Below are 17,241 nucleotides of genomic sequence, written 5' to 3'. Positions count from 1 at the left end.
TCAATGGGGGACAGATCCGGAGATCTTGCTGGCCAGGGTAGTTGACTTACACCTTCTAGAGCACGTTGGGTGGCACGGGATACATGCGGACGTGCATTGTCCTGTTGGAACAGCAAGTTCCCTTGCCGGTCTAGGAATGGTAGAACGATGGGTTCGATGATGGTTTGGATGTACCGTGCACTATTCAGTGTCCCCTCGACGATCACCAGTGGTGTACGGCCAGTGTAGGAGATCGCTCCCCACACCATGATGCCGGGTGTTGGCCCTGTGTGCCTCGGTCGTATGCAGTCCTGATTGTGGCGCTCACCTGCACGGCGCCAAACACGCATACGACCATCATTGGCACCAAGGCAGAAGCGACTCTCATCGCTGAAGACGACACATCTCCATTCGTCCCTCCATTCACGCCTGTCGCGACACCACTGGAGGCGGGCTGCACGATGTTGGAGCGTGAGCGGAAGACGGCCTAACGGTGTGCGGGACCGTAGCCCAGCTTCATGGAGACGGTTGCGAATGGTCCTCGCCGATACCCCAGGAGCAACAGCGTCCCTAATTTGCTGGGAAGTGGCGGTGCGGTCCCCTACGGCACTGCGTAGGATCCTACGGTCTTGGCGTGCATCCGTGCGTCGCTGCGGTCCGGTCCCAGGTCGACGGGCACGTGCACCTTCCGCCGACCACTGGCGACAACATCGATGTACTGTGGAGACCTCACGCCCCACGTGTTGAGCAATTCGGCGGTACGTCCACCCGGCCTCCCGCATGCCCACTATACGCCCTCGCTCAAAGTCCGTCAACTGCACATACGGTTCACGTCCACGCTGTCGCGGCATGCTACCAGTGTTAAAGACTGCGATGGAGCTCCGTATGCCACGGCAAACTGGCTGACACTGACGGCGGCGGTGCACAAATGCTGCGCAGCTAGCGCCATTCGACGGCCAACACCGCGGTTCCTGGTGTGTCCGCTGTGCCGTGCGTGTGATCATTGCTTGTACAGCCCTCTCGCAGTGTCCGGAGCAAGTATGGTGGGTCTGACACACCGGTGTCAGTGTGTTCTTTTTTCCATTTCCAGGAGTGTACATAACAGATTCTGCCTATCAGGGATCCGACAGTTTGTTGGTAGGTTTGTGCAGATACTTGGCGTTAAATATCTACGCGCAGGTTATGTAATTCGCGTTAATAACGGACCACTGATTTGCGCACGTGGCGACGGCACCCGACAGCGACCCAGATGGGTTCCATAGGATTTACATCAGGCGAATTTGGTCACCGAGATTTCGACGTGCTCCTCAAACCACTGCAGCGTGGTTCTCGCTCCGAGACACGGACAATTATACTGCTGAAAGATGACGTCGCCGTCGGCGAAGACATCAAGCAGGGTGGGATGCGGGTAGTTCGCAGCTGTCAGCTCGTCTTCGATTACTGCCACAGGTCCCTTGCAAGCACAGGAGAATGTCTCCCATACCATAATACTGCCTCGATGACGGCGCTTGTGGAGTCGATCAGCGACATAATGTAGCAAAAATATGATTCACCAGAAGAGTGGACAGGTTTCCATTGATCGACGGTCGAATCCCGATGGTCCCGTGCCCACTGCAATCATAACTGACGATGTCGTTGGGTCAACATGTGAACACGTATGGGTGGTCTGCTGCGGAGCTCCATATTTGGGGAGCTCCATATTTAACAATGTCCGATGGACGGTGGGCTGCGAAACACTTGTGCGTGCTCTTTCGGCAGAGATGCCCAGATTACCCTCTGTCCTCCAAACCACACGTTCTGTGAAGAGTCGTGGATGTCCAACCATTTAGCCCCTGTTGGTAGTTTCACAATCCTTCTACCTCTTTCCGTAGATGCTCACGACAGTAGCACGTGAACATTCGACCACCTTCTCCGTTTTGGAGATACCCGTTCACAGGCTCTGCGTAATAATAATCTGTCCTTTCTCAGAGTCACTTACGTCAATTAATTTCCCCATTTGCAACCAATATCTGCGCTACGGTGATCCGCCGTCCGTGTCTGCTCCTCTTACATACTTTTGTTACCGCGTCACTTGTCCGCAACGCCACCAGGCGGTATGCAATGTCGCAGTGGGCAGTGGACATAATGTTTTGACTCATCAATGTACGTTTTTAGTTCTATAAGGGATTCACTCGGAATAGAGGAGGGACACAGCAACTTACAACGTTAGATACAAATTGGAAGGAGCATCCTGAGGGATGAGTAGTGAGGGGACTCACTCACCGACTTGTAAACCAATGGTCTACGCTTTATTTATCTTTACATTGTCTTGCAAATGCAAAAATAACATTTATATGTTTTGACGTATTTATTCTTGCTAATAAACACATTAATTGAAACTTAAAGTTCAATCCTCTCTTCGACTTTTCCAAATCCGATTTCACAAACAGTGGTCCATGAAACAAAACTCAACCTTCGAATGACCTTTTATAATTTTCCCTTAAGATCATAGTTTTTGATAATGATACGTGACCCCTTATCTCCTTCCAATTTGTATCTAATTTTATGTTTTTCTGTATCGCTCATCTATTCCTAGTTAATCCCTACTAGAACTAAAGATATGTTTGCTTAATCATCTTGGGGTTGAAGCTCTTTTTTCCGTGTTTGCTTTAACAATACATATGTTTTTGGATAGGGTCTGCCTTTACCAAAACACGATTTTGTTTTTTAACCCAAACGTGTTTCACTGCAGTGGGATTTTATTTTTCATCTTTTTACCACATAGTGTGGTTTTTCTGATGTGTTTTGTTTCTACAGTGACCGTTTTGTTCCACAGTTTGTCATCTGCAACCACTTATACATTTTCTTCTTTTCTGTTTACCAGCTGGTAAACAGTGAAATAATGACAGTGACAGTGGGAGCTCAATATACAGTGATGAAGATGAATAAAAAGAAAATGTATAAGTGGTTGCAGATGACAAATTGTGGAACAAAACGGCCACTGTAGAAACACAACACATCAGAAAAACCACACTATGTGGTAAAAAGATGAAAAATAAAAGCCCACTGCAGCGAAACACGTTTGGGTTAAAAAACAAAATTGTGTTTTGCTAAAGGCGAACTCTATCCAAAAACATACATATGGTTGCTTATTTGACGTTAATTTAACTTTGCCATGATCTTTAATTTTACGTGTAAAATCTTCCGCTCTTTTCAAACCTTATATCAAATATCGGGGTTCCCATAAAAAAAGTCGCTTTATCCTCCAAATCAAGGTCACGGACATTACTAGCAATGCGTGGCCCTCTTTGCTACCAAAAACTTTATTAAAACATTTTTCCGTATCTCATTCTATGCCGAGTTATTTCCCATTATGGATTGAAATGGTCCACACTGTATATAAGCAGAAAATCTTACCAGCCCCGACAGCCCGCGATTGTAACTCCTGGTGATGATTGCAGGTTTCGAGTGGTTCAAAATGGTTCAAATGGCTCTGAGCACTGTGGGACTTAACATCTGAAGTCATCATTCCCCTAGAACTTAGAACTACTTAAACCTAACTAACCTAAGGACATCACACACATCCATGCCCCAGGCAGGATTCGAGCCTGCGACCGTAGCGGTCACGCGGTTCCAGACTGAAGCGCCAAGAACCGCCCGGCCACACCAGCCGGCAGTTTCGAGTGTTTCATTCCGAGTGACGTGACTTGTAAACCGAGAAGATTTTACTGAAGCATGACACCGCGAAAGAATACGAAGGCTCAATCCCAGATTAACTCGGCTTGTCGACAGGCACTTACCGATGGTGGTGAAGAGCTTGCGCGCCACCGTGGTGCTGAGGCGGCCCGATTGGCGCAGATGGTCCGCGAGCGCGCTCATGGCGACGGCGAACAGGTACTTGCCCAGGTACGGCAAGCTGGACAGCAGCCCGTTCTGAAACACAGCAGCGCTCACGTATCTTACCACCTGTATGCACACTGATCAACAGGCGCTGCAAGGGAGTCTGAAACGAGGTGCACAGGAGCCAAGAGATAAAAAGGCAGCTGACATTGGAGGTATAATAAAGCGAAATGGCGCTACAGATTTATGTTGTACTTTGCTTTGAAGCCGGCACCGCTATGTTAGATGCCCCAAAATATTAAGTGAGTACTGTTCACGATTCCTTCATGTTATTAATTTCTGAATAACCAAGAAAAGAAGCATGTTATGTGAAGAGGCTGCATTCGTAATCTAGCATTTTCCTTGATACGGACTAACGAAACTGATGTTTGGTCTATGTTCTCTTCCCGAAAATGCTGAAAGGATGCGCTGATGGAAAAAAAATCCGAACACCAACAAGGAGTTGTGCGACATAAACGAAAGTTGGTAGGTTGTTTCCACGTCTGAAAGATAACATCTACTCAAATCTCGCCTTAGTCACAGATGAGTGGTGCTCTTAGCGCCACTCGATCGATCGATCGCTTGCGCCTTGTCCCGCGGTTACGCAGGGTCGGCCATCGTTAATCGGATTTGGCATGTTAATGTTTAAGGGGTGGCCGGATGCCCTTCCTGCCGCCACCCTGTACCCCCCAGGACGGAATTAGTGTACCCCAGATGTCTGCGTCTAGTGGAATCCATGATATAGTGTGAATGTGTTCAGATGTCTGCGAGCCGTGTAACTGAGGCGGAACATGGGGACCAGCCCGGTATTCACCCAGCGGGATGTGGAAAACCGCCTAAAATCCACATCCAGTCTGGCCAGCACACCGGCTCTCGTCGTCAATCCGCCGGGCGGATTCGATCCGGGGCCGGCGCGCCTACCCGAGTCCAGGAAGCAGCGCGTTAGCGCTCTCAGCTACCCTGGCGGGTCGTGCTCTTAGCGCCACTATGAAGGTACAAATCAGGTTTGCTATAAATACGCACCGCAACGATTGTGAGCCTTAGTTACCCTTGAGACTAGATGTAGTGAACTGATTTTAGTCAAGAATGCGTTTAAGGTGACGAAGACATCATTATCAACGGCTCACTAAGTTTGCACGAGGTCGTGTAATAGTGCAACGAGAAGTTGGATGTTTCTTCCACGATATTACAGAATGAGATGGCAGGAATGTAGCCGATATACATTGTTGCTGGCAGCAGTGGTTACGGGGAGGTAGGATCACAAGGAGTTCGGGCTCCGGACGGACATGTGGAACTACCGAGAGCGAAGACCGTCGTGTTCGACGGTATGGCTGTGGCGCATGGTACTGCGTCTGCAGCAGCAGTTCTAGTAGCAGCTGGCACCACAGTGACACAACAAACTGTTACAGGTCGATTACTTCAGTGACACCTCCGAGCCAAACACACTGTAGCGCGCATTCCTCTGATTCCCAGCCACCGCTGTTGGCGACTTTAGTGCTGTCAATGAAAGCTGATTGAAGGGTAAGTCGAAGTTCTATTGTGCTTTATGATGAACAATGATTCTGTCTCGGTGCCAGTGATGGCCGTGTGTTGATTAGCAGGAAGCAGTTCAGGGCCTGCAATCAACCTGTCTGCGTGTTAGAAATATTGGACCTATACCTGGAGTTATGGTCTGGAGTGCGATTACATTATTGTACTAGGACCACTCTTGTGGTTATCCAACATACCCTGACTGCAGATTGTACGTCAGTCTGATGATCCGACCTGCTGTGCTGTCATTCGTGAACAGTATTCCAGGGAGTGTTTTCCAACAGGATAACGCTCGCCCACATACCGCTGATGTAATCCAACAAGCTCTACAGAGTGTCAACATGTTGCCTTGGCCTGCTCGATCACCAGATCCGTCTCCAGTCGAGCACATACGGGACATCATCCAACGACAACTCTAGCGTCATCCAAAAACAGCATTAACCATCTATACTGACCTTGGTACTGCATTCCACAAACTGACATGCGGCGCATGTACGTTCGCATGCTTGCATTCAACATTATGGCGGTTATTGATGTACCAGCATTTCACATTTGTAGTGGCGTTTTCTCGCGCTAACGTTAACCTGCGATCTTGCAACGTGAATCACTTAAAAATGTTACATAGACAAATGTATTCTGAAAATTTCATTATTCTGCACTAATTATTTCGTGTTGTTGAATTTTTTTCCGTTAGTGTATTTTGAAACGTTTCGTCCGTTTGCAATCTTTCCTTCTCACAGCGTTCACCCGAAGACCATTCACAGTTGAACTGATAGGAACTCTCAAGTCAAATCACGGAAGCAAAACCGCAACAGTGAAAGTAAACAGAGCAAACAAAAATCATTTATACAAAAGAAAATATCGCTTGAACGAGTCGACTTACGAATGAAATGTTATTACACTTCAGACTATACTCGGAATGATTAGTACACCCTCAGTAGCCTATTTGTCAGTTTTGATCAAAACACTTCCAACAGAAGCTAAAGTTTGAGACAGCTAATAAGAGGGACGTCGGTTTCAAGTTTATGATGTCATGAAAACTCCCCTTACTATGCCTCCATGCAAACAAAGTATTTGAAAACATCAACAGGTGGTTCAAAGCAAACGGATTGTCTTTGAATTCTAGCAAGTCTTTGTACATACAAAACAGTAATTAATTTTTGTAGCTAGTGTTTCCTATAACGTGTCTCCTCAAACAATGAAACAGAAGCACCAGTAACCGTTAAGTTGTTGGAATTACAGGTGGATCATAGTCTTCACAATTAATGAAGCACCTTTGTTGAGATACATTTGAATTAATGAAGCACTTCAGTTGAGATACATTTGCCTTACGTGTGATTATTTCAACAGGTGGTTTAAAAACGATAAACTAATTTATTCTGCTTATGTCCGCTCACTAATTAATTACGGAATAATTCTGGGAATTCAGCTTACTATAAGAATGTTATTAGGTATTAATTTTAGAACATCCTGAAGAGATCTCTTCAAAAAATTTGGTGTTTTGACAATACATGGAGCCACCCGAGCAGTTTGATCTTGTCTGATAAGAACTTCAACAATAAACATCGACCTTGTACACTGAAGCAATCACTACAATTACTGGAAGAATTAAGTTAGGAAGCACGAATTTTTTAACACAGAACGTTGTGTATACTATTCTCGCGCAGTCCCAGAGAGCTTTCCGTCGAAATGACTCATCACGTTCACAAGATGCAAGGAAAAGGTGTGTGATATATTCAAATTCAAATGTGTGTGAAATCTTATGGGACTTATCTGCTAAGGTCATCAGTCCCTAAGCTTACACACTGCTTAATCTAAATTATCCTAAGGACAAACACAAACAGCCGTGCGGGATTAGCCGAGCGGTGTAAGGCGCTGCAGTCATGTACTGTGCCGCTGATCCCGGCGGACATTCGAGTCCTCCCTCGGGCATGGGTGTGTGTGTTTGTCCTTAGGATAATTTAGGTTAAGTAGTGTGTAAGCTTAGGGACTGATGATCTTAGCAGTGAAGTCCCATAAGATTTCACACACACACACACACACACACACACACACACACAAACACACACACCCATGCCCGAGGGAGGACTCGAACCTCCGCCGGGATCAGCCGCACAGTCCATTAATGCAGCGCCTTACACCGCCCGGCTAATGCAGCGCGGCCCTGTGTGATATGTTATAGATGTGCATGGAAGTGTAGCACAGACATCCAGTGAGTTGGTTGGTTTACTTTACAAAGACTGGAAAATATTACGTAAATTATAGAATCCCGCTGTGACCAGATCAATGTTACACATTTAGATCTGCCAAGGAATGACGTGCAGTTGTAAAGTTGAAGATTTAAAAGTATTAAGCGTGACCAATTTGAGGATGTTGCTGCAGAGTATATGCAACACAGCGCGACTCTGAGGAGGGTATACAAGCACCGACATGCAGGAAAGGGATTATTGTGGCATTTGTGCATTTCCGACGTGCTTGCAGTAAATGAAGAAATGTAAACTATGGCGACGTTATTACCAAATCCGTTCAAACGGACCATCGTGTTGTTATTCTTTTCTTGGCTGCCGAAGAACCGGTAGACATGCATTGGAGAATGAAGAATGTGTGCGCTAGGTGGCATATCTGTCGAAAAACACCGTTGTGGAATGGTGCGGCAAGTTCTGTGCTGGCTGCGATTCGGCACAAGACGCCAGTCAGTCTGGGAGGCCAGTCTCACCCATTACGGATAACAAGCCAGCGGTTGATGATGCGATTTGGGCGGACCGACACATAACCATTCGTGCGCTAGCGAAGATCTCGACATCATCTTCAGTAGCGTGCAACACGTTATCCGGCAAGAGTTGGGCTGCCGTAAGGTCTGCAGCCAGTGGATGCCACGGGTTTGAACCCCTAACAAAAAGCAAATCCGATGACTCTTTGCTTGAAACACTTGACGAATTTCATTGTTTAAGGTCACATGTTCCTTGAGCGCACTGTTGCAGGCGACGAAAGCTGGTGCAGTCACAAGGAACAGCAGTCTAAGGCGTCGACGATGCTCGCAGTGGTGCCATTCATCGTCTCGTCGTCCCAAAGCCATCTGCTGGAAAGGTGGTGCTTAGCCTGTTCTTTGATTAGAGGGGCCTATTGCCTATTGCTTTCAAGGAATCTGGTGTTATCATCACTGGGGGAACGGCATTGAGCAACGCTAGGGAAATTATGGGGTGCAGTTAACACTTTGCCGTCCGCACGTCTCGTACAAATTTACTCGTTTGGCGCCGGCAGCGCTAAGTCGGATTACTTGGCTTGTCGCCGGCCGCTCGTCACCTTTCCGTTCAAGACAAGCTTCAAACACATTGACATTTGCGCGCTTTAATTTTCCGGAAATCCTCTATTTTACCATTGTTGTTGTTGTTGTCTTCAGCCCTGAGACTGGTTTGATGCAGCTCTCCATGCTACTCTATCCTGTGCAAGCTTCTTCATCTCCCAGTACCTACTGCAACCTACATCCTTCTGAATCTGCTTAGTGTATTAATCTCTTGGTCTCTCTCTACGATTTTTACCCTCCACGCTGCCCTCCAATGCTAAATTTGTGATCCCTTGATGCCTCAGAACATGTCCTACCAACCACTCCCTTCTTCTTGTCAAGTTGTGCCACAAACTCCTCTTCTCCCGAATTCTGTTCAATAACTCCTCATTAGTTATGTGATCTACCAATCTAATCTTCAGCATTCTTCTGCAGCACCACATTTCGAAAGCTTCTATTCTCTTCTTGTCTAAACTATTTATCGTCCATGTTTCACTTCCATACATGGCTACACTCCATACAAATACTTTCAGAAACGACTTCCTGACACTTAAATCTATACTCGATGTTAACAAATTTCTCTTCTTCAGAAACGCTTTCCTTGCCATTGCCAGTCTACATTTTATATCCTCTCTACTTCGACCATCATCAGTTATTTATCTCCCCAAATAGCAAAACTCCTTTACTACTTTAAGTGTCTCATTTCCTAATCTAATTCCCTGAGCATCACCCGACTTAATTCGACTACATTCCATTAATCCCGTTTTGTTTTTGTTGATGTTTATCTTATATCCTCCTTTCAGGACACTGTCCATTCCGTTCAACTGCTCTTCCAAGTCCTTTGCTGTCTCTGACAGAATTACAAAGTCATCGGCGAACCTCAAAGTTTTTATTTCTTCTCCATGGACTTTAATACCTACTCCGAATTTTTCTTTTGTTTCCTTGCTCAATATACAGATTGAATAACATCGGGGACAGGCTCCAACCCTGTCTCACTCCCTTCCCAACCGCTGCTTCCCTTTCATGCCCCTCGACTCTTATAACTGCCATCTGGTTTCTGTACAAATTGTAAATAGCCTTTCGCTCCCTGTATAACGCCGGAAATGCATATCCTCCTATTTCCATCTATTGTACTATAAATTTGTTTTCCTTATTTTTGTTACCTGAATATATGACATTTCTGTGTCTTTACATATTGTAATTGTTTTACTATTTGTATATATGTATTTATGCATTTATGTCGATGTATAATTGGTTTGTTTCGTAAATATTATTTGTATTTTTACGCTGGGTCTGGCCTAGGGAAAACTATGCTATCGAACGGATACATCGATAGGTCGTGTGGAGAACCAAAGTGTTGAGGATCTTTGGTAGTGTTAACTCTGTCGCGTGGAGCGCGGGCAGAGGGGGAGTCAGGCTGGAGTAGCGAGTGGAGCAGGTGTTGCGTGACGCTCCCGCGAGTTGCCGCGCTTTCGGGGTTTGGCAGCATGTAATTGCGCTCGACTTGCGATGATAGTTTCTGACATGGTGTCGCGGACGGGAAGCATTATCTGGCGCACATCAAGAGCCCGTTTCGTCTGGTGACCGTGTCGAGAAGAAGGCGCGCCAACATCCAGCTTCTGCAACAGCGACGGCCGACAATGAGTGACTGTCGCCACATCCTCGATCGAGGGCTTCAAACCTTCAATCCACCAACAAGGAAGACTGGAAGCACGTAAAGTTTTAGAACTGTATGGCAGACCTCAGCTTTTCAAACTTTTAAAATTGTTGCATCACAAAATTACAGCAACTTAGCATGAACCTTTGTTGCTCATTGTCCCAATTGCATTACCAAGCAAGGTCTCTTCCTTTTCCGAAATGAACCCGAGTGTCGTTGAAATTCAAACGCCAGCATTAAAGTAATATAATTCAGTTTCGCTGCTTTAATTTCAAAGTTCAGTTAAAGTATTCATAGCTGGCTACAATAGTTAGATTACACTAGCACGAATTAAAAGTGCGAGTTTTGTTACCGTATTTTAGCTTACCTGTGACTGCAGCTCAGCTTGGTACGTACTAAATTTTACTATTGTTAACTGTTCAGAATCATTTAATTCAAGTTCAAAGTTAAATGTCTTATTTCTAAATTGCGTAGTTTCAAGTAGCTTTTGAAATGATTGTTGAGGTAGTCCAAGACTAACCGCATTTTACTGAATTTCGTTGTGCTTCAGAAACAAAGCTCACTGTTAATTTCAGTCACTAAATTAACTTTCAATTTTCCGGTTTTATTAATTCTTTTGCTAAATTAAGTCAGAGTGTAGCGAAATTTATTACTTCTGACAAACTTTCAGTTTTCACACTACACGTGTCAACCTTCAGTTGCCACGCTTCTAGTGCTAATTATATGTGTAATAACCTTTCTTTTTCAGTTACTATAGTAATTGTCCTTAGGACTGGCGACCGTAATTTCCCCCAAATCTCAAATACCTAATTACCGCTAATTAACTGTTAACGTAACGTCCGCACATTTACTTTCTTTATTAACTTTACCCCTATTTCAAAATTAATTTCCACCAGTTTCATTAGCATTTTTCCTTTCATTTAGATGTAACCCTTTCCTCCCTCTTTACCGACAAATTAACCTCGGTGACGATTGCTTTTCCCAAATTTCCATTAGGTACACGCGGTTTAATTTTTCACTGTCATTAAGGTCGATAAGTGTGGGGGAGGTTACACCTGTATTTTACCCCTGCCACCGTATCGTTCCAGAAACTCGAATTTTCTTTTCAAGTAACTTCTCTGCAAATTCTACAGTGTTATAATAATTATCTATGCAGAGGTGATGCCACTTTCCATCAGAAGGGGTCAATAGTTCCATCACTGTTTTTGCTAAAGGCTGTCCAGCGCCGGAATATATCTATCTTGAATGAGGAAATGTATCCCGTACTCGAATCACGCAGCATCGTAATTTTCGACGGATTGTAAAATTTAAAATTTAACCGTCCACGGCACGGTATCATTCCTTCATTAATTGAGATGTTTTGGCTTAGATTAAACGTTTCTTTCAGCTTTTTGGAAAAATAATCAATTGCGAATTGCACTTTGACAAGCCGGTCGGCATTGGTTCAAATGGCTCTGAGCACTATGGGACTTAACATCTTTGGTCATCAGTCCCCTAGAACTTAGAACTACTTAAACCTAACTAACCTAAGGACATCACACACATCCATGCCCACGGCAGGATTCGAACCTGCGACCGTAGCGGTCGCGCGGTTCCGGACTGAGCGCCTAGAACCGCTAGACCACCGCGGCCGGCCCCGGTCGGCATTATCCAGTTTATTGTTGCTGTCGGAAAAATGTAAAAATGATAATATTTGTCTGAATCGGTTGCGGGACATCGTTTTTCGAAATATCAGTGTGTCTATCAACGGATTCGTTGACCAGTAATCATTGATCCTTGCTTTTCTTACAATTCCCATAAGGATAACAAGCCCAAACCATTTTCTAAGTTCGGGTCCCGTAACGTCGACAAATTTGGCATTTTTTAAATCCAGTTTCCTTCTATTGCAATTTTGAGTGTAGTACTCGTTGGTTTCGTTGCTAATATATTCAAATAGATCGTTCACAGCATATAATTATACGATATCCTCGACGCTATGTGTGTCTTTGGGAAATATGTTTGGAGACCGGGAATCCTTCAAATTTATTATTGGTCCTCGGTAAATCAAAGTCTGACCACTGTGCACTGCCTTCTTCATCTGATGCAGCCGAATCAGTTGGTAACCGTAGCGTTCGCCGAATTCTTCTTGGACGTATTTCACTATCTTCCTACTATTCTGTTTCACTTTCATTTTTTTTTTATATCCACTGTCTTCTTCCCAACCGGCCAAGTCGTCCGGAACGTCAGACAAGACGTCCGCGCATTCATCGTAAATAATCTTGTGTCTTTCATCCGCCATGATGAAAGGGCACAAGTACTTATAAAAACAAAACACTTGTTGACGTGTTAACTTATTGTTACCTAAACAAAACACCAACAGAATGCAAAAGATACTAACGTGCTGTCGCCGGGCACTGCGCGATACTGTGCTCACGACACCACTGTGGTGTCGCCGGCCAGTGAGCGATACCACCACCACTGTGGTGTCGCCGGCCGTTGACCGCCGTTTCGCGTACGACACCACCGTGGTGTCGCCGGACGGTATAGTGTTAATGTGAAACATCCGAGAAAACTGCGACAAGGGGGTGCTGCTGCTTCACGATAACGCACGCCCCTATATCGCGAATGTCGTAACGCAGTTACGCCAACGCAAGCGAGAGACACTCGATAACCGCTCTATATTCCTTACAAAGGACCTTGAAGGGTCAACGATTCTCTTCGGACGAGGATGTGCAACAGACAGTTACGGACTCCACGCAGCGGGATACGGGGTTTCACCAAACGGGTATCTTCAGACTGTTGTGTCGGTGGGACGACTGCCTCAATGTTCACAGCGATTTTGCCCGCGTAGCATACCGATTCTGGACTGTACCACCTTCGAACGGAAACTTTTTTCGTCCCTTATATATACGTAAAGATTAGACATTTTTATTTCGTTCCATTTCCTTCCTCAGTGAAAGCGATATGGAATAGTAATGCTACCAACTGTCCTTTCAGATGTAGGTAGGTATGTGCTTGCACCAGCAGGGCGGGCATGGGCCCGCATACCGTGTATCTGTAACCTGTTTCTTCCGCATATTAAGATGCCACGCGAGGTCTTGACTAAGCGGAACAGGTTTGTCCTCAGATAGAGCGCGTGTGTCGACAGGTCAGTTTGCTTAGCAGGAAAAGCCTTAGATTCTATAGGTCCGTGGTTTTAATCCCCGTTATCGTCAGTCGGGTCGCTGTGAAGTCTTTAAATAACGAAGTAGCGTGTTCGGTCACATCTTTTAACAACGCCACAGAATAAAACTGTATGCATTTGAACGATCTCGCTGATGATTTACATCTAGCAAAGCAGCTCAGTGTGATATCTGCCATCCCCACATATTTATGTGCAAGTACAATTTTAAATCTCACCCTTCAACATTATTTATATTTATTTATGGCGAGGGTGAGCTGCTGCTTTTGGGACCAAGCTTTGATCATCTTTAAGCCTTCTCACATTTCGCAACAGCTTTCTAAAAACCGCGCGGAACACGGTAAATTGGTGATTTCTACATCTACATCCATACTCCGCAAGCCACCCGACGGTGTGTGGCGGAAGGTACTTTGAGTACCTCTATCGGTTCTCCCTTCTATTCAAGTCTCGTATTGTTTGTGGAAAGAAAGATTGTTGGTATGCCTCTGAGTGGACTGTAATCTCTCTGATTTTATCCTCATGGTCTCTTCGCGCGAGATATACGTAGGAGGGAGCAACATACTGCTTGACTCCTCGGTGAAGGTGTGTTCTCGAAACTTCAACAAAAGCCCGTACCGAGCTACTGAGCGTCTGTCTTGCAGAGTCTTCCACAGGAGTTTATCTGTCATCTCTGTACGCATTCGCGATTATTAAATGACCCTGTAACGAAGCGTGCTGCTCTCCGTTGGATCTTCTCTATCTCTTCTATCAACCCTATCTGGTACGGATCCCATGCCGGTGAGAAATATTCAAGCAGTGGGCGAACAAGTGTACTGTAACCTACTTCCTTTGTTTTCGGACTGCATTTCCTTAGGATTCTTCACTGTGCGGCTGATCCCGGCGGAGGTTCGAGTCCTCCCTCGGGCATGGGTATATGTGTTTGTCCTTAGGGTAATTTATGTTAAGTTGTGTGTAAGCTTAGTGGCTGATGACCTTAGCAGTTAAGTCCCATAAGATTTCACACACATTTGAACATTTTTTTCCCTTAGGATTCTTCCAGTGAGTCTCAGTCTGACATCTGCTTTACCGACGATTAATTTTATATGGTCATTCCATTTTAAATCACTCCTAATGCCTACTCCCAGATAATTTATGGAATTAACTGCTTCCAGTTGCTGACCTGCTATATTGTTGCTAAATGATAAAGTATCTTTCTTTCTATGTATTCGCAGCACATTACACTTGTGTACATTGAGATTCAATTGCCATTCCCTGCACCATGCGTCAATTCGTTGCAGATCCTCCTGGATTTCAGTACAATTTTCAATTGTTACAAGCTCTCGATATACTACAGCATCATGCGCAAAAAGCCTCAGTGAACTTCCGATGTTATCCACAAGATCATTAATATACACTCCTGGAAATTGAAATAAGAACACCGTGAATTCATTGTCCCAGGAAGGGGAAACTTTATTGACACATTCCTGGGGTCAGATACATCACACGATCACACTGACAGAACCACAGGCACATAGACACAGGCAACAGAGCATGCACAATGTCAGCACTAGTACAGTGTATATCCACCTTTCGCAGCAATGCAGGCTGCTATTCTCCCATGGAGACGATCGTAGAGATGCTGGATGTAGTCCTGTGGAACGGCTTGCCATGCCATTTCCACCTGGCGCCTCAGTTGGACCAGCGTTCGTGCTGGACGTGCAGACCGCGTGAGACGACGCTTCATCCAGTCCCAAACATGCTCAATGGGGGACAGATCCGGAGATCTTGCTGGCCAGGGTAGTTGACTTACACCTTCTAGAGCACGTTGGGTGGCACGGGATACATGCGGACGTGCATTGTCCTGTTGGAACAGCAAGTTCCCTTGCCGGTCTAGGAATGGTAGAACGATGGGTTCGATGACGGTTTGGATGTACCGTGCACTATTCAGTGTCCCCTCGACGATCACCAGTGGTGTACGGCCAGTGTAGGAGATCGCTCCCCACACCATGATGCCGGGTGTTGGCCCTGTGTGCCTCGGTCGTATGCAGTCCTGATTGTGGCGCTCACCTGCACGGCGCCAAACACGCATACGACCATCATTGGCACCAAGGCAGAAGCGACTCTCATCGCTGAAGACGACACGTCTCCATTCGTCCTTCCATTCACGCCTGTCGCGACACCACTGGAGGCGGGCTGCACGATGTTGGGGCGTGAGCGGAAGACGGCCTAACGGTGTGCGGGACCGTAGCCCAGCTTCATGGAGACGGTTGCGTATGGTCCTCGCCGATACCCCAGGAGCAACAGTGTCCCTAATTTGCTGGGAAGTGGCGGTGCGGTCCCCTACGGCACTGCGTAGGATCCTACGGTCTTGGCGTGCATCCGTGCGTCGCTGCGGTCCGGTCCCAGGTCGACGGGCACGTGCACCTTCCGCCGACCACTGGCGACAACATCGATGTACTGTGGAGACCTCACGCTCCACGTGTTGAGCAATTCGGCGGTACGTCCACCCGGCCTCCCGCATGCCCACTATACGCCCTCGCTCAAAGTCCGTCAACTGCACATACGGTTCACGTCCACGCTGTCGCGGCATGCTACCAGTGTTAAAGACTGCGATGGAGCTCCGTATGCCACGGCAAACTGGCTGACACTGACGGCGGCGGTGCACAAATGCTGCGCAGCTAGCGCCATTCGACGGCCAACACCGCGGTTCCTGGTGTGTCCGCTGTGCCGTGCGTGTGATCATTGCTTGTACAGCCCTCTCGCAGTGTCCGGAGCAAGTATGGTGGGTCTGACACACCGGTGTCAATGTGTTCTTTTTTCCATTTCCAGGAGTGTATATTGTGAATAGCAATGGTCTTACGACACTCCCCTGCGGCACACCTGAAATCACTTTAACATGCGTTGTGTACGCCATTCGATTGTGGTCCCGTGAACTTCCTTAGATGGTATTATCAGTTTATCAGTTTGAAAGCACAAAATCTCTTTGTAAGGGGAAGAGGAATAATACAGGTCGACCAAGCGCGACTGAACTGAACGCATGAGAGAATCTTTCGTGCTTAGCGCGAAGAAAATTGCTTGGAGGACTAACCGTAAATTGTAAATTCCAGTCATGTATGCGCAAAGACTTTTAGGCAAGTGTTTGCTATGGCATCCTTGTCATATATGGCCGTAGTAAGTGGCAAGTCTCTGGCAATGGTTTACATGCCAAGCTCAAAAATGAAAGGCTGTTACGTGAAGAAGACTTTCTTGATGGTGACGCCTTCAGACATGAAGTTTAATCTCAACGGAAAGTTAAATATTCGTAACATGTTTATTCGGAAATCAGAAGCTCTCCGTGAGGTGCTGCATGTGAACGAGACATTCAAGAACTGAATGTTTTTCAGGAGGAGTGTTGTACCCGGAGGATAGTCTACCTAGGATGATATTTCCTGATCGCTGTTTCAAACTAGTGACTGATTTTAGACTACATGAAGTAAAACACAGTAGAGACCGCCATAAGCATTTTCCGGCATTTTCTACCTCTTTTGTGAGACATGAAGTTTTGTTTTATGCAGCGTTTGTAAATATTTCAAGTTCTACATACAATATGTGATCAAAAGTATCCGGAAATATGGCTGAAAATCATTTACAAGTTCGTGGCGCCCTCCATCGGTAATGCTGGAATTCAATATGGTGTTGACCCACCCTTAGCTTTGATGATAGCTTCCACTCTAGCAGGCATACGTTCAAGCAGGTGCTGGGAGGTTGCTTGGGGAACGGCAGCCCATTCTTCACGGAGTGGTGCAGTGAGGCCTA

General features: G+C 46.0%; 1 protein-coding gene across 1 annotated transcript in view; it reads right to left on the bottom strand.

The window, feature by feature from the left end:
• Positions 1-17,241, bottom strand: part of LOC126162731 (sialin) — a 368,491-nt gene that overhangs the window by 24,115 nt on the left and 327,135 nt on the right. The window contains exon 9 of the mRNA XM_049919394.1: positions 3,759-3,891. Within this exon, the coding sequence (XP_049775351.1) occupies positions 3,759-3,891 (133 nt within the window). The remainder of the gene's footprint in view (positions 1-3,758; positions 3,892-17,241) is intronic.

The sequence above is a fragment of the Schistocerca cancellata genome, chromosome 2 (assembly GCF_023864275.1).
Source record: "Schistocerca cancellata isolate TAMUIC-IGC-003103 chromosome 2, iqSchCanc2.1, whole genome shotgun sequence".
Taxonomy (NCBI): Eukaryota; Metazoa; Arthropoda; class Insecta; order Orthoptera; family Acrididae; genus Schistocerca; species Schistocerca cancellata.
This window is presented reverse-complemented; position numbering and strand designations above follow the sequence as displayed.